This window comes from Leptosomus discolor, chromosome 6, assembly GCF_034619465.1.
Source record: "Leptosomus discolor isolate bLepDis1 chromosome 6, bLepDis1.hap2, whole genome shotgun sequence".
Lineage (NCBI taxonomy): Eukaryota > Metazoa > Chordata > Aves > Leptosomiformes > Leptosomidae > Leptosomus > Leptosomus discolor.
The window spans coordinates 6140055-6156337 of record NC_141396.1 but is presented as its reverse complement, the minus strand read 5'-3'; the positions used below and the strand labels follow the sequence as shown (position 1 = coordinate 6156337).

General features: G+C 38.0%; 1 protein-coding gene across 2 annotated transcripts in view; it reads left to right on the top strand.

Moving 5' to 3' along the window:
* Positions 1 to 11539, top strand: part of WDR11 (WD repeat domain 11) — a 45192-nt gene extending 33653 nt beyond the window's left edge. For both annotated transcript variants that reach the window (XM_086466491.1, XM_086466490.1), the window contains exons 20-29: positions 2645 to 2753; positions 3527 to 3589; positions 4811 to 4876; positions 5601 to 5772; positions 5960 to 6055; positions 7374 to 7539; positions 8456 to 8553; positions 9534 to 9679; positions 10201 to 10280; positions 11052 to 11539. In XM_086466491.1, the coding sequence (XP_086322617.1) occupies positions 2645 to 2753; positions 3527 to 3589; positions 4811 to 4876; positions 5601 to 5772; positions 5960 to 6055; positions 7374 to 7539; positions 8456 to 8553; positions 9534 to 9679; positions 10201 to 10280; positions 11052 to 11209 (1154 nt within the window). In that variant the 3' untranslated portion in view covers positions 11210 to 11539. The remainder of the gene's footprint in view (positions 1 to 2644; positions 2754 to 3526; positions 3590 to 4810; positions 4877 to 5600; positions 5773 to 5959; positions 6056 to 7373; positions 7540 to 8455; positions 8554 to 9533; positions 9680 to 10200; positions 10281 to 11051) is intronic.
* Positions 11540 to 16283: the final 4744 nt, after the last annotated feature.

The window sequence follows — 16283 nt, the reverse complement described above, 5'->3', positions numbered from 1 at the left end:
GACTGCTAGATACTTCATTTTGAAAGTGGCCATAAAAATGGTCAGCTCTTCCATTAGAACAGAGAATTGTCACATGTACAGGATTAGGTGTCCCCATAGTGGTTTTCATAGATGCAGATAAATGTTTTCAGTTTAGGTCACGTGGGTACTTTTTTCATACAGGTTTAATTTCCTAAACTTTACTTTTTAACATCTTAAGTGTAATATAAATTAACAAAATAAGAGCTTTTTGTACAGATGTCTAGCAATTTGACCTAAAAAGCATCAGTACATCAATTAAGTTATCAGTACCTACAACACTGATACTGATTACATGATTTTGAAACATTTGTTAATCTGTGACAGTGTCTTTTCTGATATTTCTGGATATCAAAGGCAGTTTGTAGACTGTGTCATTGGTTTTTGAAGAACATTTTCCCACTGAACTCTCAAATAGCAATATTAGTTCTGTTTGACTTTTTTTGCCATATGTTTAAGAAGGGAATTGCAATATTTAATTATTTAAATATTTAACTAAGATACATTTTTCCTATTTTTTATTAGTGGTGTTACATATAACTACTTTTGTTTTGGTCTGTTTGGTCAGTCCTGCCTTTACTTGTACAATTTCCTTAGAACATGTAGATTCTGACTAAGACGTATGTCATAAACAAAATTGTGATGTGGGGAGCTGTGGTGTTGGATGTTTGAGGAAACACATAATTAATTTATAACAACTATTTTTATTATCTAATTAATGTTCTGTAATATTAAGCTATAAAAATCCATGTTCTAAAACCAAGCACATTGAAATTAGGATATGCCAGGGTTAAGGTTGCCTGTGATTTATCTGTCCTTCTGCCTCTATACTGTGATAATCTTTTAGTTACAAAATCACATTTGCAGGATTGCTGCCTCATTCAGTGCATATGAAGTGCAGGGAATTGCTGAATATTTAATAATGTAGCTGGTTGGTGGTTGTTTTACTCCTAAGTCACTGGGTAGCATTTGCTGCATATCATAGAATCACAGGATGGTTTGGGTTGGAAGGGACCTTAAAGACCATCCAGTTCCGACCCCCCTGCCATGGGCAGGGACACCTTCCACCAGACCAGGTTGCTCCCAGCCCCATCCAGCCTGGCCTTGAGCACTGCCAGGGATGGGCAGCCACAGCCTTCCAGTGCCTCACCACCCCCACAGTAAAGAATTTCTTCCCAATATCTAATCTAAATCTCCCCTCTTTCAGTTTGAAACTGTTACCCCTTGTCCTATCCCTACCCTCCCTGATCAAGAGTCCCTCCCCACCTTTCCTGCAGCCCCCTTTCAGCACTGGAAGGCCGCTAGAAGGTCTCCCCGGAGCCTTCTCTTCTCCAGGCTGAACACCCCCAACTCTCTCAGCCTGTCCTCACAGGGGAGCTGCTCCAGCCCCTGAGTGTCTTTGTGTCCCTCCTCTGGACCTGCTCAAGCAGGTCCATGTCTTCCTTACACTGAAGGCCCCAGAGCTGGAGGCAGCACTGCAGGGGGTTTCTCACCAGAGCGGAGCAGAGGGGCAGAATCCCCTCCCTCGACCTGCTGGCCACGCTGCTCTGGATGCAGCCCAGGATGCCATTGGCTTTGTGGGCTGCGAGTGCACGTTGCTGGGTCATGGTGAGCTTCTCATCCACCAACACCCCCAGGCCCTTCTCCCCAGGGCTGCTCTTGATCCACTCATCACTCAGCCTGTGTCTGTGCTTGGGATTGCCCCGACCCAGGTGCAGGACCCTGCACTTGGCCTTATTGAACATCGTGAGGTTCACCTGGGCCCACCTCTCCAGCCTGTCCAGGCCCCTCTGGATGGCCTCCCTTCCCTCCAGTGTGTCCAACGCACCACTCAGCTTGGTGTCATTGGCAAACTTGGGGAGGGTGCACTCAAAGATGTTAAATAGCACTGGTCCCGATACCGACCCCTGAGGAATGCCACTGGTCAGTGCTCTCCATGTGGACGCTGAGCCGTTGACCACGGCTCTTCAAGTGTGACCATCCAGCCAGTTCCTCATCCACTGAGTGGTCCATCTGTCAAATCCATGTTTAGAGACAAGGATGTAATGTAGGACAGTGTTGAATGCTTTGCACCATCATCTGAACCTTGTACTGAATACAGAATTACTGACTTTTAAATTTGGGTGACAACAGTGAGTACTATAATTTTCATCTTATTTCTCTGCTAATATAGACATGTATTAAACCTCACAACATCCTTTTTGAATTACAGATGTTAATCCTTGTATTATACTGTAGAAACTATGATTGCAAACTAAAACATGCACCGTGGTACATTTTGGTATAGCTCTGTTTATTTTCCAGCATGTCCTTGTAGTAACCATCATATATGTTATACTGGCATTAAGTAGAGCTGTGTTCCAGGAGTCCATGGCTAAATTCAATATGGAATGTCCTGAAATTCTCATTTCAGCGTGGCTGACAACCCTGTACCTTCTGTGAAATGTTTTTGCTTGAGTGTACAGATAAGCTTTTACGTCTGGTAACCCGTGTTGTGTATGTGAAAAGACTGTGATTTACGATTTTCTTCTGGTGCTTGCAAACAAGGTGGTACATTTAATGGTTACTGAACGCAGTGTTGTTGCACATTAGCCACTCAGCAACGAACCTTTTCCTTTTGTTTCAGAACCTGCATGGTGTCCCTATCTGCTTGTTCCAAGGGCTTCATTAGCTTTAAAAGCATTCTTGTTGCACCAGCCGTGGGATGAGAAATATTCTCTAGATATTATAAACATGTAAGCAGAAATACATACCTAGATATAAAATATTATTTTTTGTAATCCTACGTCTTTTATTAGGCTTTCTGTGCAAATAACTGTTAGACATATAAGTTTTCTCACTCTTTGGGACAGTCAAAAAGATAACAGCTTTGCTATTTATTACTAAAAATAATAAATAGAAAAGGCTTTAAGGTCGAATATCAAATATTTTATTTCCTTTGGCTTTCAGTAGCACTTGGCTATTGAAAACTGCTATCTACTTTAAGGTACTGGCAATATTTTTGTGTCACTCGCAGGTTATGTTATTCAGAGAACAACTGTGTGTTCAAGAAGTTAATGTAAGAGTAGTCAGTTGGTTCCTACAGAGTAGCTGAAAGTGATAGTCGAAACTGCTGGTCTAATAGGCCTGTCTTTACTTTTCGTGAGCCACGCTTCACATCACAGTAGGAGCTCCTTTCTATATCCTTTATTGTGTTTGTATACTCTCAGTATACACACCGCAATGAGCGAGGCATTGTCATTTTCATTAATTTTAAGGTTAATGAATTAAAAAAAAAGTGGGAAAAGAAAGATTGGTGGCACTGACTCTGAGGTTGAGAGAAAGCAAACCCAACCTTTCATTACTATTTTGGAACTCGTAACTAGACAAAGAAGCTTGCATGAATGGCTTATCATAAGAGTGTGAAAGATTGTTTCCATATATGTTCTTGTGTTTTTCTACTACCATAATACTGTTCCATTTCAGATAATTCTGGCATTTTGGTAATTTTTTTTTTTTTTTGATCCAGTGATTATCCAGAGAATGAAAATATTAAAAACCTTCTTCAAGAGCAGTTGAATTCGTTGTCCAAGTAAGAATTTTCCTATTAATATTTGAGTAAGCTGGTGAATTCAGAGAATGCAAAAACCCTGAAATTTGTGGCAGTTCACAACTTAATGAAGAAAGAATGCTTTTTGCCTCTCTAAAGATAAGCTTGAGTAATGAACAGCTTTTGTATTAAACACATTTTTATTTTTGTGTCGTTCTGAAGGGTGATGTTTCATTCATTTCACTGAAGCTTTAAAATTTTTATTGCTATTTTTTGTAATTAAAAATAAACCATAATACAATCTCAAAATATTTTTTTTTTTAAAATAAGAAATAAGTTTGTTAAATATTGACTCAACAGTCAAAATGTATTGTTCCTAATATATAAAGTGTGATGGAAGTCAGCGCTGAATTTTTAACATTGACTTACCATAGCAGTGGCTGACAACTAGAGATTTAAAGATACCAGTTAGGGTTAGTACAAAATTTGTAATTGACCAGTGGGCGTTTGTAATATTTTAGGCAATACTTCTTGGTGATGTGTGGTTCTTTGCTTTTGGTCCAGGCGGTATTGGACACCGCTACTTAACTATCCAAGGTTTGTTAAGATATTTAACTCTGAGGAAGACAAGACAAACAGTTCTAAAAATCTTTTATTGAAGATACACTTGCAGAGTAAGGTTCATGCACGTTGTTCTGCTTACACAGAAAACAGGTTTTGGCATTCCATTTGAACTGTGGAAATTATATTTGAAGCTAGTAAACAGAAGTTTTTCCATTTTCCTTTTGTACTTTCACTTAGTAGGATGGAAAAGATAACTTAGCATGTTTTTATCCAGTCTGAAACACGTGTAGACAACCTAAATTCATCCATGTGTATCTCTTACGCTGTGACACTACATAGTTGTGAAATTATTTGTAATTAGTCTTGTAATTTGTAGAATCACTGCAGGCTAATTTATAGCTTCGTATACACCCTTGTGGTTGTTCCCTTCATTACAAGGGTAAGAGGTTCCTGATGGACTCTATTTAAACTGATAAAGCAACTTGCTCCTTGAGATCAATTATATTTCAAATTATATGTACTTGCTGTTGTAATTGTTTTGATAGATGCATATTTTCAGTTCAGAAAAGAAATTGTGTGCGTTTTGTTTTGATTTTTTTTTTCAATTGGTAGGTCATCTCTCCTATTTGTGTTTAAAAAACCAGCCAACCAAACTTGCACAGCCTGTTACAGTTTGTTTACAGCTTTCTCTTTTTGCAGTGACATAAAGAAACTTTTGCTTGATCCGGATTTTACTCTGTTGCAAAGATGTCTCCTGGTTGCCAGGTAGTAGAGATGCAGATAACTATATCAAGTGTTTCCTAATAAAATCCTGATGCTATTAATGCATATAAATGTGCTGAAGTTTGAGTACTCGGCTAATTCTCCTTTAACTCAGTGCAGTTCCTAAACTACCTTGTTAGCCCTGTATTAGGGTTTTTTCAGGATTGAGAATGGAAATGTTACTTTGCTGAAACACTTAATTTTATTTGCTTGCTGGATGCAGAACACTTCCTTCAGCCGTGGTGGTATTTTCATAAAGGCAGTCCTGCTAACTGCATTCCATTGAGTTGTACAGTGCCCAAAAATTAATTCAGAACTTCACAACACATGGTAGATTATATGCAAACAGGAGAAGGCCTGGGTTTTATTTCAAAGGAATTGTTCATTGTTGTTGTTCTGCCTAAACTGTAGCTAATCTCAGTCTGTCTATGTTGAGAGATATTTTTCAAACTTAGTAACTTTCTTGACATTGGAAGACGCTATTAGTGATTAAGTGTAAAATAATAATAAAATATCAATTTCCACATGTTTATATGCTGAACATTGAGTTTAATTGCTATTGTAACAGTCTTCTGGCCAACCTCTTACTTATCTAGCTGGCTGAAGGTCATTCCTTAATCTTTTCTTGATAATGCAAAGTACTTGTGGTATTTTAAATGTATAATACTTTTATGTGGCATATGAAAAAATACAACCGTATTTCACGTCCTGATTTGTGTCTTCTCAGACTGTATGGGGACGAATCTGAACTGCATTTCTGGACTATTGCTGCCCACTATTTGCACAGTTTATCCCAGGAAAAGCCTGCAAAGCCAACAGACACGGCTGTTCTTCAAGAACAGTTCGTTAATCCCTTGGATATATGCTATGACATACTGTGTGAAAACTATTACTTCCAGGTATTTCAAGGAATTCAAAAATATATTTATTAAGAATGTCATCAGCACAATAAATGCTCAGCATTGTAACCTTATTATCTTACAGCTTTTCATTGTACAGATTTCGCTTTTATTTTTATCTTTTACATACTTGGTTTTATTTCTTATAGTAGTCTTACATTTAAAATATTTTTCCTCCTTTATGCAGAAATTCCAACTGGAAAGAGTAAATCTCCAGGAAGTGAAGAGATCAACGTATGATCATACCAGGAAATGTGCTGATCAGCTTCTTCTCTTGGGCCAGGTTTGTGGGTAATATTTGAATTTTGTATTCTTCTTCCCTGTCCATTTTATGTACTTATCCTACTCAAGTAAAGTTTTGTCTAACTCATATGTGTTGTTTCATACTTTTATTCTCTCAGTGCATAGTTTTTGCTGTCTTAATGTGTTATTACACTGCAGACTCTGTGTAATCACATGATATATGGCAATGTTTGTTGTTACCTGCTTCAGACCATTTCATTTTCGTGGGATCCCTATAAAAATCTTTCTTTCCATCTTGTGACTAGAAAAGAAAAATTACATTTTGAGTGTTCCGGAAATAACTAAACTGAACATCTTTAGGATAGCTCAGTCTGCGCTTAGTACTCTCATTTTAGGTAATAGAGGATGTACCGAAGCTACTGAGCAATAAGACACTGTATGGGGCTGCGCACTGAGACCCTGCTGAGGATATTGTTGTATTTGTACAGTGTCTGTCACGAGCTTTTCCCTACTAATGCAGTCATGCTGCATCCATTTCCAGAAATAGCTTTGGTATTACTAGCTTGGACTTAAATGGTTTCTATGCCACTGTCCATTTGAGCTTGTCAGCAAATGTTACTAGTAAAAGGTGCCAGAAATATATGGTCTGTTTAAAATGCCAGTTTGTAGAAGTTTAAAAAATGCCAGTTTATTGCATCACTGTATTTTAATATGTATTTAATATGGCTTTTCCTTACTTCTGTAATTATCTAAGCCATCAGCTTGACTGACCTCACCAAACTGACCTCTCTAAAAGTTAGTCACTTCATTTTAGCAACAGGCAGAGGTGACATGCCTGCAGCAATTCATTCGGTTTGGTGACAGGTGTCTGCAGCCAGTGTACTGCGCTGCACTGGTTAGGTGCTCAGCCATAGCCAGCATTTTGAGTGGATGAATTCTGCCTTTGTTTTAAAATCTCAAGTATTGATTCAGTGCTTGAGATTCTGGCCAGTTTCTCCATCTTTACAGGGTTTTTTCTGCTTATTTTAAATGCTTCTTTTCCTTTTATAATTCTGCAAAAGATTATGTAAACAAGGAAATAAGTACTCTGAATTAAATTTTTCTTTGGCCTCTTCTAGAAGTGTTAGCCTGTGATTAAAAATTATATTTATGATAGGTGTTTAGATGTTTAAATGCTATCCTTACTAAGGGTGCTTTATTGAAATAGAATCTTCATTATTACTGTGTTGGTAGGTAACTTTTGTGGTCTGTTTTAGAATAACTTTTTGTTTCATGTCTTAAAAATAAAAAATAAAGACAATGTTTAAAAGTGAGTATGTTATGGTCAAAGTTGTAATTTTTTTTTTTCCTCTTGTCAGACTGACAGAGCGGTGCAACTGTTGTTAGAAACAAGTTCAGAGAATGCACATTATTACTGTGATTCGCTCAAAGCTTGCTTGGTCACAACTGTCACCTCATCAGGTCCATCTCAAAGTACCATTAAACTGGTAGCCACCAACATGATAGCCAATGGAAAACTCGCAGGTAAAATGTGACTTGAGTTTTCTGTTTGCTTATAAGCTGGTAATTCTGACCACTATTAAGGCTGCTAATGGAGGGGAGAGGAGAAAGTCCAGTTGTAATAGATCTTATATGTTGCATATGATATAGTATGTGCTACCTAGAGTAGTTAACACAGAAATGATCAGTAATTCAGTTATGAAGTTCAAGTTGTTCTGATTAATTTTCATTGGGAAACATATTTCTGGGGTAATTCTCTTAGCTATTGATTGCACAAAAAGAGGCTGAGCACATAAAGCTGTGTAGTTTCCACTCTCCTAATTAGAGAATTAATTAAAAATTGCTGTCTTACTACTGATGTTGAAATATGCACTGAGTTTCCTTTCCAGTTCAGAACTTGCTTCAAAAAGTGTGCTTTCTGACATGTGCAGGTTAATTGTGCTTAATGCATGAGATGTTCACCATATGATGATTGACTGAAATAGTCAAAGACATACAGAGGAAGTACAAATGTCCGTCCTTGCCTGGAAAAAATACTTTCCACTCTGTGGACAATTAACACTTCACTGTGAATAATTACACTGTGGATAACATTAAATTAAAAGAAAGGATTACTTATGAAATCTTTTTATCTGATTTACGAAGATCGTTATCTCTTTTTGACGAGAAGTCCAGTGAACTCCTTGTCATTTCTATTTAGGACAAAGGTAAATGAGAGCTTTGTGAGGTCCTTCTAAGCTCTTTAGCCCAGGAAGAAGACGCGATGACTGACACCCAGGTTATATGGAGAGCCAGGTGGTAGAAGTTAAGGTTTTTCAACATCTTCATATGCTAAGAAGGCTATAGAGATCCTTTTTCTGGGGATGAATGATCTGCTGACACGTACATAGCACATCTTTTTTCCGTTAACTTATTAGATATTGTGCTTTTTGTTCTGCAGAGGGTGTACAGTTACTGTGTCTGATCGATAAGGCTGCTGATGCCTGTCGCTACTTGCAAACTTACGGCGAATGGAATCGTGCAGCGTGGCTCGCAAAGGTACGTCATTTCTCAAGTTTCAGTTTGCTAACATAAATGACCTACTTAGTATATGTAGGTATGAATGATGGGGGTGCTAAAGTTCTGCAGAGTTAGAAAGCTGAAACATCAGTTTGAAATACCGTCATCAGTTCTTTCCGTGTGTGGAGCTGTAACAAGGCAACCCATTCAGTCAGCGTTGGCAGGTTCTCCTTCAGCCTTTTAACTCCAGAGGTCTGCCCTGGTTGTCCCAATGACAGGACTGGGGTCTAAAAATGGTTGGAGTAGTCAATTTTCTAATTTTTGAGCAGTGGTTTGTGAAGTAACATATAGCTGCAGCAGTACAGACTTCAACTACAAGAACACCACTCCTGGAAGTAGGTGAGTAATTAGGCAGTGACTTTGTGCTGAGCTGCATGTGGCATGCGTGCTGATTTGGAAGTTAGAACCAACCACATGAATTTGCATCAATTCCTGTTTGGTATGCAGACATAATTACAGTTACCTAGACACAGCATTATTTCTCCAAATTATAATGGACAGGAGTCAGTAGGGATGATCTTTCAGTGTCTCTAAGTAAAGTTTCTGTTTTGTTTCCTGCAAAAACTATGGAAAAAGTCATACTTGGATTTTCTAAATGAGTGAATCCTGCTTCTAAGAAAAATATAGATGTTTTGTCCTTGAGTCTTCAGTAAAGGATAAATATTTCCAACTTCTTCATACTTGGGGTTTTAGAAAAGCCTTGTGCTAAAAATAATGTTAGTGGCATGTAAACATGGAGTGACCCGAGTGAAGTATTTTTGTACCTATATATTTCTAATTTTCCTCTATATTGTATTAATTCAAGGGATATGCGTACTTATAATAAAACTGGTAATTTCAGATGCTTTTACTTCTACACAAAGTGTTTCACTGAAAAAAACCCCAAAAAGACCCGGAAGCAGAATGCTCTCTTTAGCTAGCAGCTGAGAATTCATGCCTGGCTTTCCCGTCTCTTAAAGGTTCGTTTGAACTCAGAGGAGTGTGCTGATGTGTTGAAGCGTTGGGTAGATCACCTTTGCTCTCCACAAGTCAACCAGAAGTCCAAAGCCATTCTTGTCCTCTTGTCACTCGGATGCTTTACAAAAGTTGCAGAGATGTTGCACAGGTAAAGATGAAACAGTGCAATCTCTATTTTGTCTTGTCCAAAATTGTTATTTAAGCCTTTGTGACTCGGAAGTCAAGGGGCAGGGAGGGGGTCTGCAGTTTCTGACATTTGTTTTTATTTTAGCATGTTTTTCTTTAACTGTAGCCTCAGCGGTGCGTTACTGCTGTACACTGGAACTGATGGTTTTGTTGCAATTTCAGGAAATAACACTGGCATTTAAGTTTACTCTGGGCTTTAGGATTGCTAGCACCCGTTGGCCCAGCAGTACCAATTTATAGTAGCTGTGATTATTTCTGAGTGAGTTGAACCTTGATCTTTCAAAAAATTTTGCATCAAATGTCAGTTCCTTGAGTGGAAGGAGGAAGGGGAGATGCAAGAAGCTTGAGGAGAGGGCAGAAGAGATTTGCCACTCCGGACCTAGGTGCAAAATTTGAGAAAGCGAGTGTTTGATGCATGTTCTGGAACACTTCTCTGTTTTCCTCTCTTAACAAGTTACTCTCTTTTTGTTTTCCGTTTAACAGTATGAGGTACTTCGATAGAGCAGCTTTATTTGTTGAAGCTTGTCTGAAGTACGGGGCGTTTGAAGTTAACGATGATACAAATATCCTTTTTCTGAAATCCTGGTTTTGCCCCTGCGTGCTTGTGCACAGTGAGTATGCATGAGCCACTGTTAGATGAGCTGGTCTGCGCAGGAACAGGAGTGCCTGGTTTTATTTTCCAGGTTGTATAGTTTGAAGGAAGTATGAGGAAACAAGTGAAAAGGAGTCATTTGCGTAAATCCATAACATTAACTCCTCTCGATTCTCTTGTGAGGCCACCGGCACTGGAAACCAAACTAAAAGTGAAAAAAATAAACAAGGAGAGAAAAGAACAAATGATAAAATGTTCTTTGCAGAACTTGGAAGTTATTACTGCAAACTGCAGAGTGAGATCAGTGGTTGGTTCGGTTATCTTTTAACCGCTGTATCTCAGGAAAAAAAATAATCCCTTCATTGTAAATAGAAAACGCCACTAATAACTCATGTAGGTAACTCCAGATCTAATTAAGAGACAAATCTTGTGTGTGACCTTAGAATTTCTTAATTTCTTTTGGAAGTTATGACATGGTATTATGGTGCTTAGACGTGTCTGAAATGTATCTGGTTTAGTTTATAGCGCGCTGCATATTGCCTGATAAATGCTTATATGCGCTCAGTGGTAGAATTTAAGCAACTTTTTTGTGTTTGTGCTGAAAAGTATTGGATTAGCACAACTGGCAGCAACGTTCAGCATTTTCAGCTTGGGAGAGGCTAGGGAGTGAGAAGGGAAAAAAAAAGATTCTGAGTTTTTTGATTTTGATTTTAATGTGTGTTTTCCTTAATGCTTCCTTTACATAAACTGATCCATGCTGTATACGCAGATTATGCCAGAAGCTTGAAGCTCCTGGGCTTTAAGCAGGGAGCTATTCTTTTTGCCTCAAAAGCAGGAGAAACTGGTAAAGAGTTACTGACTGAGCTCAAACAGCCTAAAGAGGAAGTGACACAAGAGTAAGAATTGTATGTTTGTGAGGAGATTTGGGTTGTCATCAGACTGAGATTCCACTGGGTGAAAATACATTTTTCTCTTGAATCACTGTAATAGCTGATACGTGTGATTTGAGGAAATACTGTTAAATGTGTGTGGAGGAAAGATTAAGAACTGTTTTGTGCTTATTTTTGTGTTAAAATTGTCTTCACTTTCACAAGAGGGGAAGCAAGCCTATGATAAAATTATACAAGAATATTTGCAACTTTTTCAATTATAGCAGAAAACAAATTTTACAATGTGCTGAAACAGTTCTATACCTGTGTAAGAGTCTACTCCATTTACTTCTAAAAATGAAATCTTTATAGTTCTTCACTACTGTTGTATTTATATGTATAAATGGTTCTATCTGTACTATAAAAATATAAATATATTTAAATAATAAATAGAGATCACAAAACACAGTTCTTTCCTGGAACATCGTGATTTCTCAGTCCAGTTTTTCTGTTTAAAATTACTTTTCTTTTAAATCAGTTCACTGTATTGTCATTTTCATAACTGTATGGAATGGAATCTTTAACAGGTTTACTTACAAAAGTCTCCTCTAACATTTCAAAAATCCATGAAACGTCCTTTTTTCAGTTAAGGTATTGTCATATTCTGTGTTACTCTTAAGTGTGCACTCCCTGCACGCCTTGGGGACTAAATTCTGCCTTGTGTTGTCTGGTTCAGGGGATCAAAAGATGGGAGAAGATCCTACCTCAAAAGCAGCAAGGTAGGCTTCTGCAGAATACTCATGAGACTGCTAACACATCTTATGGCCCAGACGCCTAAGGATGCCACCAAAAACATCTTTTCTCATTTTTGTGCCAGTATTTCAGCATTTAAGTACTTGTTTTCATTATTGTTTCTTACGTCAGATATATCTTTTCTATTTATTACTGACTGACTGAGAAATTTTACAGCTGAGTGGGTGCTGATGTTAAATGTTAGGCCCTTGCGAACTGAAGACTGTGGCCTGTGAAAATTAGTCTTGGCTAAAAAATAAAATTATTCTTTTTCCCAAGTTGTTGGAGCTCCTGAAGTTTAGTACCCAGTAGTGAAAAGAATCATATCATGTAAAAGGTCCTCGTTTGAATGTAATTCATGGCTTGTCTGCTTAAAGTGATAGTGGTTTGGATTCTCCTTACGTTTGAGCATTAGTGGATATGTATTCTACGCTCCTTCCTAGAGGAGCAGAAGCTTTGCGACATCTCTAACTCCATAAACCTTTTCGCTCAAATCTAAAACAGCATTTCTGATAAAATTTGAAAGCTGAGGCTTTTCAGTAGTGATTTTTTTTAATACAAATTGAAAGTGTGAGTTTCATCACTCCAAATAGAAACACGTTTTAACTGCAGTGTATCTTACTCTTCTTGCCACATCTTACATACACCGTAAAATACTTTCTGTTCAGTGTGTTACGAACAACGCTTGTATCGTTACAGTGAAATTTGCCTTAAGTATGAACTGGCGAGCAACAGAGTCGAGCAAAATTAAATGTCATTAACAATGGCCTGAATTCTGCCTCACATTGACTTCTAGAACACTCCTCAAGTTCCTACTCCTGTTTTCGGTAGCGGTACTCCTGGACAATGTTACTGCAGTTAGTGTAAGCCCATGCAAACTTCTTCTTTGACAGGTCACGTAGAATTGTTTGTCAATGGGTCTCTAAAAAAAAAAATAAATCTGCTTTAATATACACTTGGATTTATAAATGTAATCTTTTAAAAAGAAACACATTGCAAAGGCCTTTTAATACTGAATGTTTCTATAAACTTTTAAGTGCAAAGGTTGCTGTATGGCACTACCAACTGAAAACTTTATAATGCAAATAGAGTGTAAAAGTGATTGAAAAGTTTATTTAGACAATAATGCAGCCACACTGCAATAATAAAAACAAACTTCTAAAATCTCTGTGTGTCTGTCTTTAACACAAAAATGTCATCTCTTGCGCTGGGATTGAGTGCTGATTGTGTAATTGTTGTCATTTTGCCTTCTGGACCGGCACAATGCTCAGGGGTGGTTGTAGTGGAGGGTGTGATTATCCTTTGTAAATATTGGTCACATTTTCCATATTAGAGCTAATGGAACGGTGGGGTTGGGCAGTGTTAATTCCCAAGCTTTGCTAGCAAACATCAAATTCGTACAGGTTAAATCAGAGCAGGACATTGTCTGCGCTTTCTGGTTTTTAAAAGCGTGGAAATAAGTGATGAAAGAAAAATGTTTCCTTTCCGTTTCCATGTTACCCCGCAGACAATGATACAAGGCTTTTCCTTGCTGCTCAGCTGATGCCAGTGAGCATTGCACATCTTGCTTTTCTCTAGGAGGCAGGTACGTTCACAGCCGTGCAGATAATCAGCTTCTCAAAATTTGAAATGCATTCAGCAACGCTGAGATCCATGTCGGTGAAGTCTTGTTTTTCCCCTTCCTTCACGTAGTTCACGTACCTTTCCTCTTGGCTCTTGGGATGCTTTTGTCACTTTGGCTTAGAAGGTGTTTTAAAAAAGCTGCAGATAAATGTCTGATGTATAACTGGTGTGTACAGAATGAAATGTGAGGAGCTTCTCGCTTGTACCTTTGAAGGACAAGCCTGAGTTTGGAACATACAAAGAAAGTGAACTAAATGAGTTTTTAAAAGTTTGCAATAAATGTGATTTTAACCTTTAAATCCCTTGGAGAATTCCTTTCCCTAACCACTGTGAATAGTTCGAGGAGCAGCTGAAGTTTATAATCTGTGTGTTTTCCAGGTTTTGCATTTTGAAGCATCTGTCAACGGCGATGTCTGTAACGCAGCCATAATTCTGGAATCTCTGTTGGACCATTCTTCACCATGAAGAAGTGGTAGAGGAGTTGGGTTTGCAGGCCAATGTATAGAGAGTCTTTGTTCACCTGTCTTTGAATATGAATCTTATATTAATGAAGTGTGATGTTTGATTATCTGAGCAGATTATTCAGTAGCCATTTTCAGATTCATTTGCAAAAGACCAGGACTTTTGTCCATATATAAGGAGTTTTTTAGACAACATTTGGGTTGTCTAGATTGAGGACTTCTAGATGGAGAACATCTTATAGCATAACCAGTGATGGTTACCCCTTTCATAATAGTGTATGAATCATTTTGGACTTGTATGACCAACAAAAACCTGTGCATACAATTGAGTCTGCAGGGATGCATAAATTGTCTTTGTTTTGGTGAAGCACTCTGAAATTCGTACATCTGTCTGAAGCTCCTTCAGTCCTGCAGACGTTTTCTTCCTAGATCAGTACGCCCACATTCAGCTCGTGGTTTTACAACTGGAGAAGCTTCTGGTAAATACTATCATGGGACTCTTGTGGTAGCACTTCATTTAAAAAACAGTGGTGGTTTTTTTTCAATTCCTGATGCGATTCTTAAAGAAAATAAGTGCAAATTAGTTTTATGATGACGGATTTACTTGTTCCAGTTGTAAATAAAAAGTCTATAAAATAGTCTAGCAGCTTAGTTTCAGTATAAGCAAGCCCTAATTAGAGTTTTAGTTGGAGCATGGTGTGCCTCACAATAAAGGCAGTCTCTAAATTAATTATATTGATTAACAGTGTCTAAAATTGCCTAACTTGGGTCAGTTTCTGGCGTACTTCTCAAAAAATATAGTTATATATTGTGTACATACACACATACACATATATATACACATATATATTTGATTCAGGGGAAAAATCTATAGAAAATGACAAAATTAATTATTTTATTGCAGTGTAAAAATGATTAGTACTATATTAAAATTATTTATAATTGACTTTCATTAAAATGCAGTCTGCCAATTCAGAGAGTTTTGCAGCCAGATAGAGGAATGTCTTATACGTCAGGGAAACCTGGTCCAGAGTGTTGATTTCTTCAGTGTCTGATAATCTAAGAGATGTTGTTTTGCAGCCCTTGACCCCAGAGGCAGAAAACAAGGATGATCACAGATTGTTTAATGGGAAGTGGGTTTGGTTTGGGTGATCGCTGGCTGTCCAAAATTGTATTCTAAAAGCTCAACTAAAAACGTAATTGCTGGTAAGCAACCGAATAACAACAGCTTGGAAGAGGAAGGGCTTTTTTAAAATCAGTTGTTGCTTTCTCGGAAGAATTCAGCACAACTTTGAGATTAATGTGAACCCAGTAAGAGAATTCATTAGTGAGTTCAGGGTAAAAGTTTTGTGTCCATAGATCTAAGTAGTGGCATAAAATTCTTTAATGAGGCTGATACTGACCCGTGAGTATTTTTGAATTGGGACTTCTCGATAGGGAGTTGTTCAGTTTTGAAAATACGAGCCACCGCTGTAATAGTTTCCAAGCATCTCAGCTGGTTCTGCTGGAAGGCAGCGACGTTAGGCAGAAATGAAAGGGAAAGAGCCAAGATTAGAAAGTGTTGGCATGTAACGTAGTTTCCTTACGGTGACATGTCTTAACTGTGTTGTGATTCCACTGTATGAGAACGAGTGAAAACTTCAGTATTAAGTCAGAAAGATCAGAGAGGAGAAAAACGAATAGGCTCAAATCGGTTGTGCAAAGGCCTTATCCTGCGCAAGTTTTCACGCACTGAGCTGTATTTGTGAGGGAATATCCCAGCGATGTGCTGCGCAGAGACAGTCCTGTGGAAAGAACAGTCTCTGCCTCCGTGTTCAGTAAAGGCAGGTGGTGACAGGTACCAAAGCTCAGCACAAATTTCCAAGAAGAATAAGCAAAACAAAAAGAAATTGGGAAGGGAGGAGACCTTGACAGTTCTTAAATTGAACTGAAGAGGAGAAGTCTTTGAAAGTCCTTCTTAGTATCAGGGGGAAAGAGTGTTCAAAAAGCTTCTGTTAAAATGTAGGAGTGGGGGAATGACAAAACGAAATCGGGATGGATGCTGATGATGTATTTGCAGATACTCAAGGCATAAACATTTTGCTTAAACGTGACAGCTTTAATACAGGTTTGTTCATAAAGAGATTCAGCAGAACTGTGTTGTTACACCTCCAAAGGTTATAGTACTAAGAAATGAAATAGCAAAGTCAGCATGTGTTCATTTCCCAAGATAATTCAGATTCTTTTCCA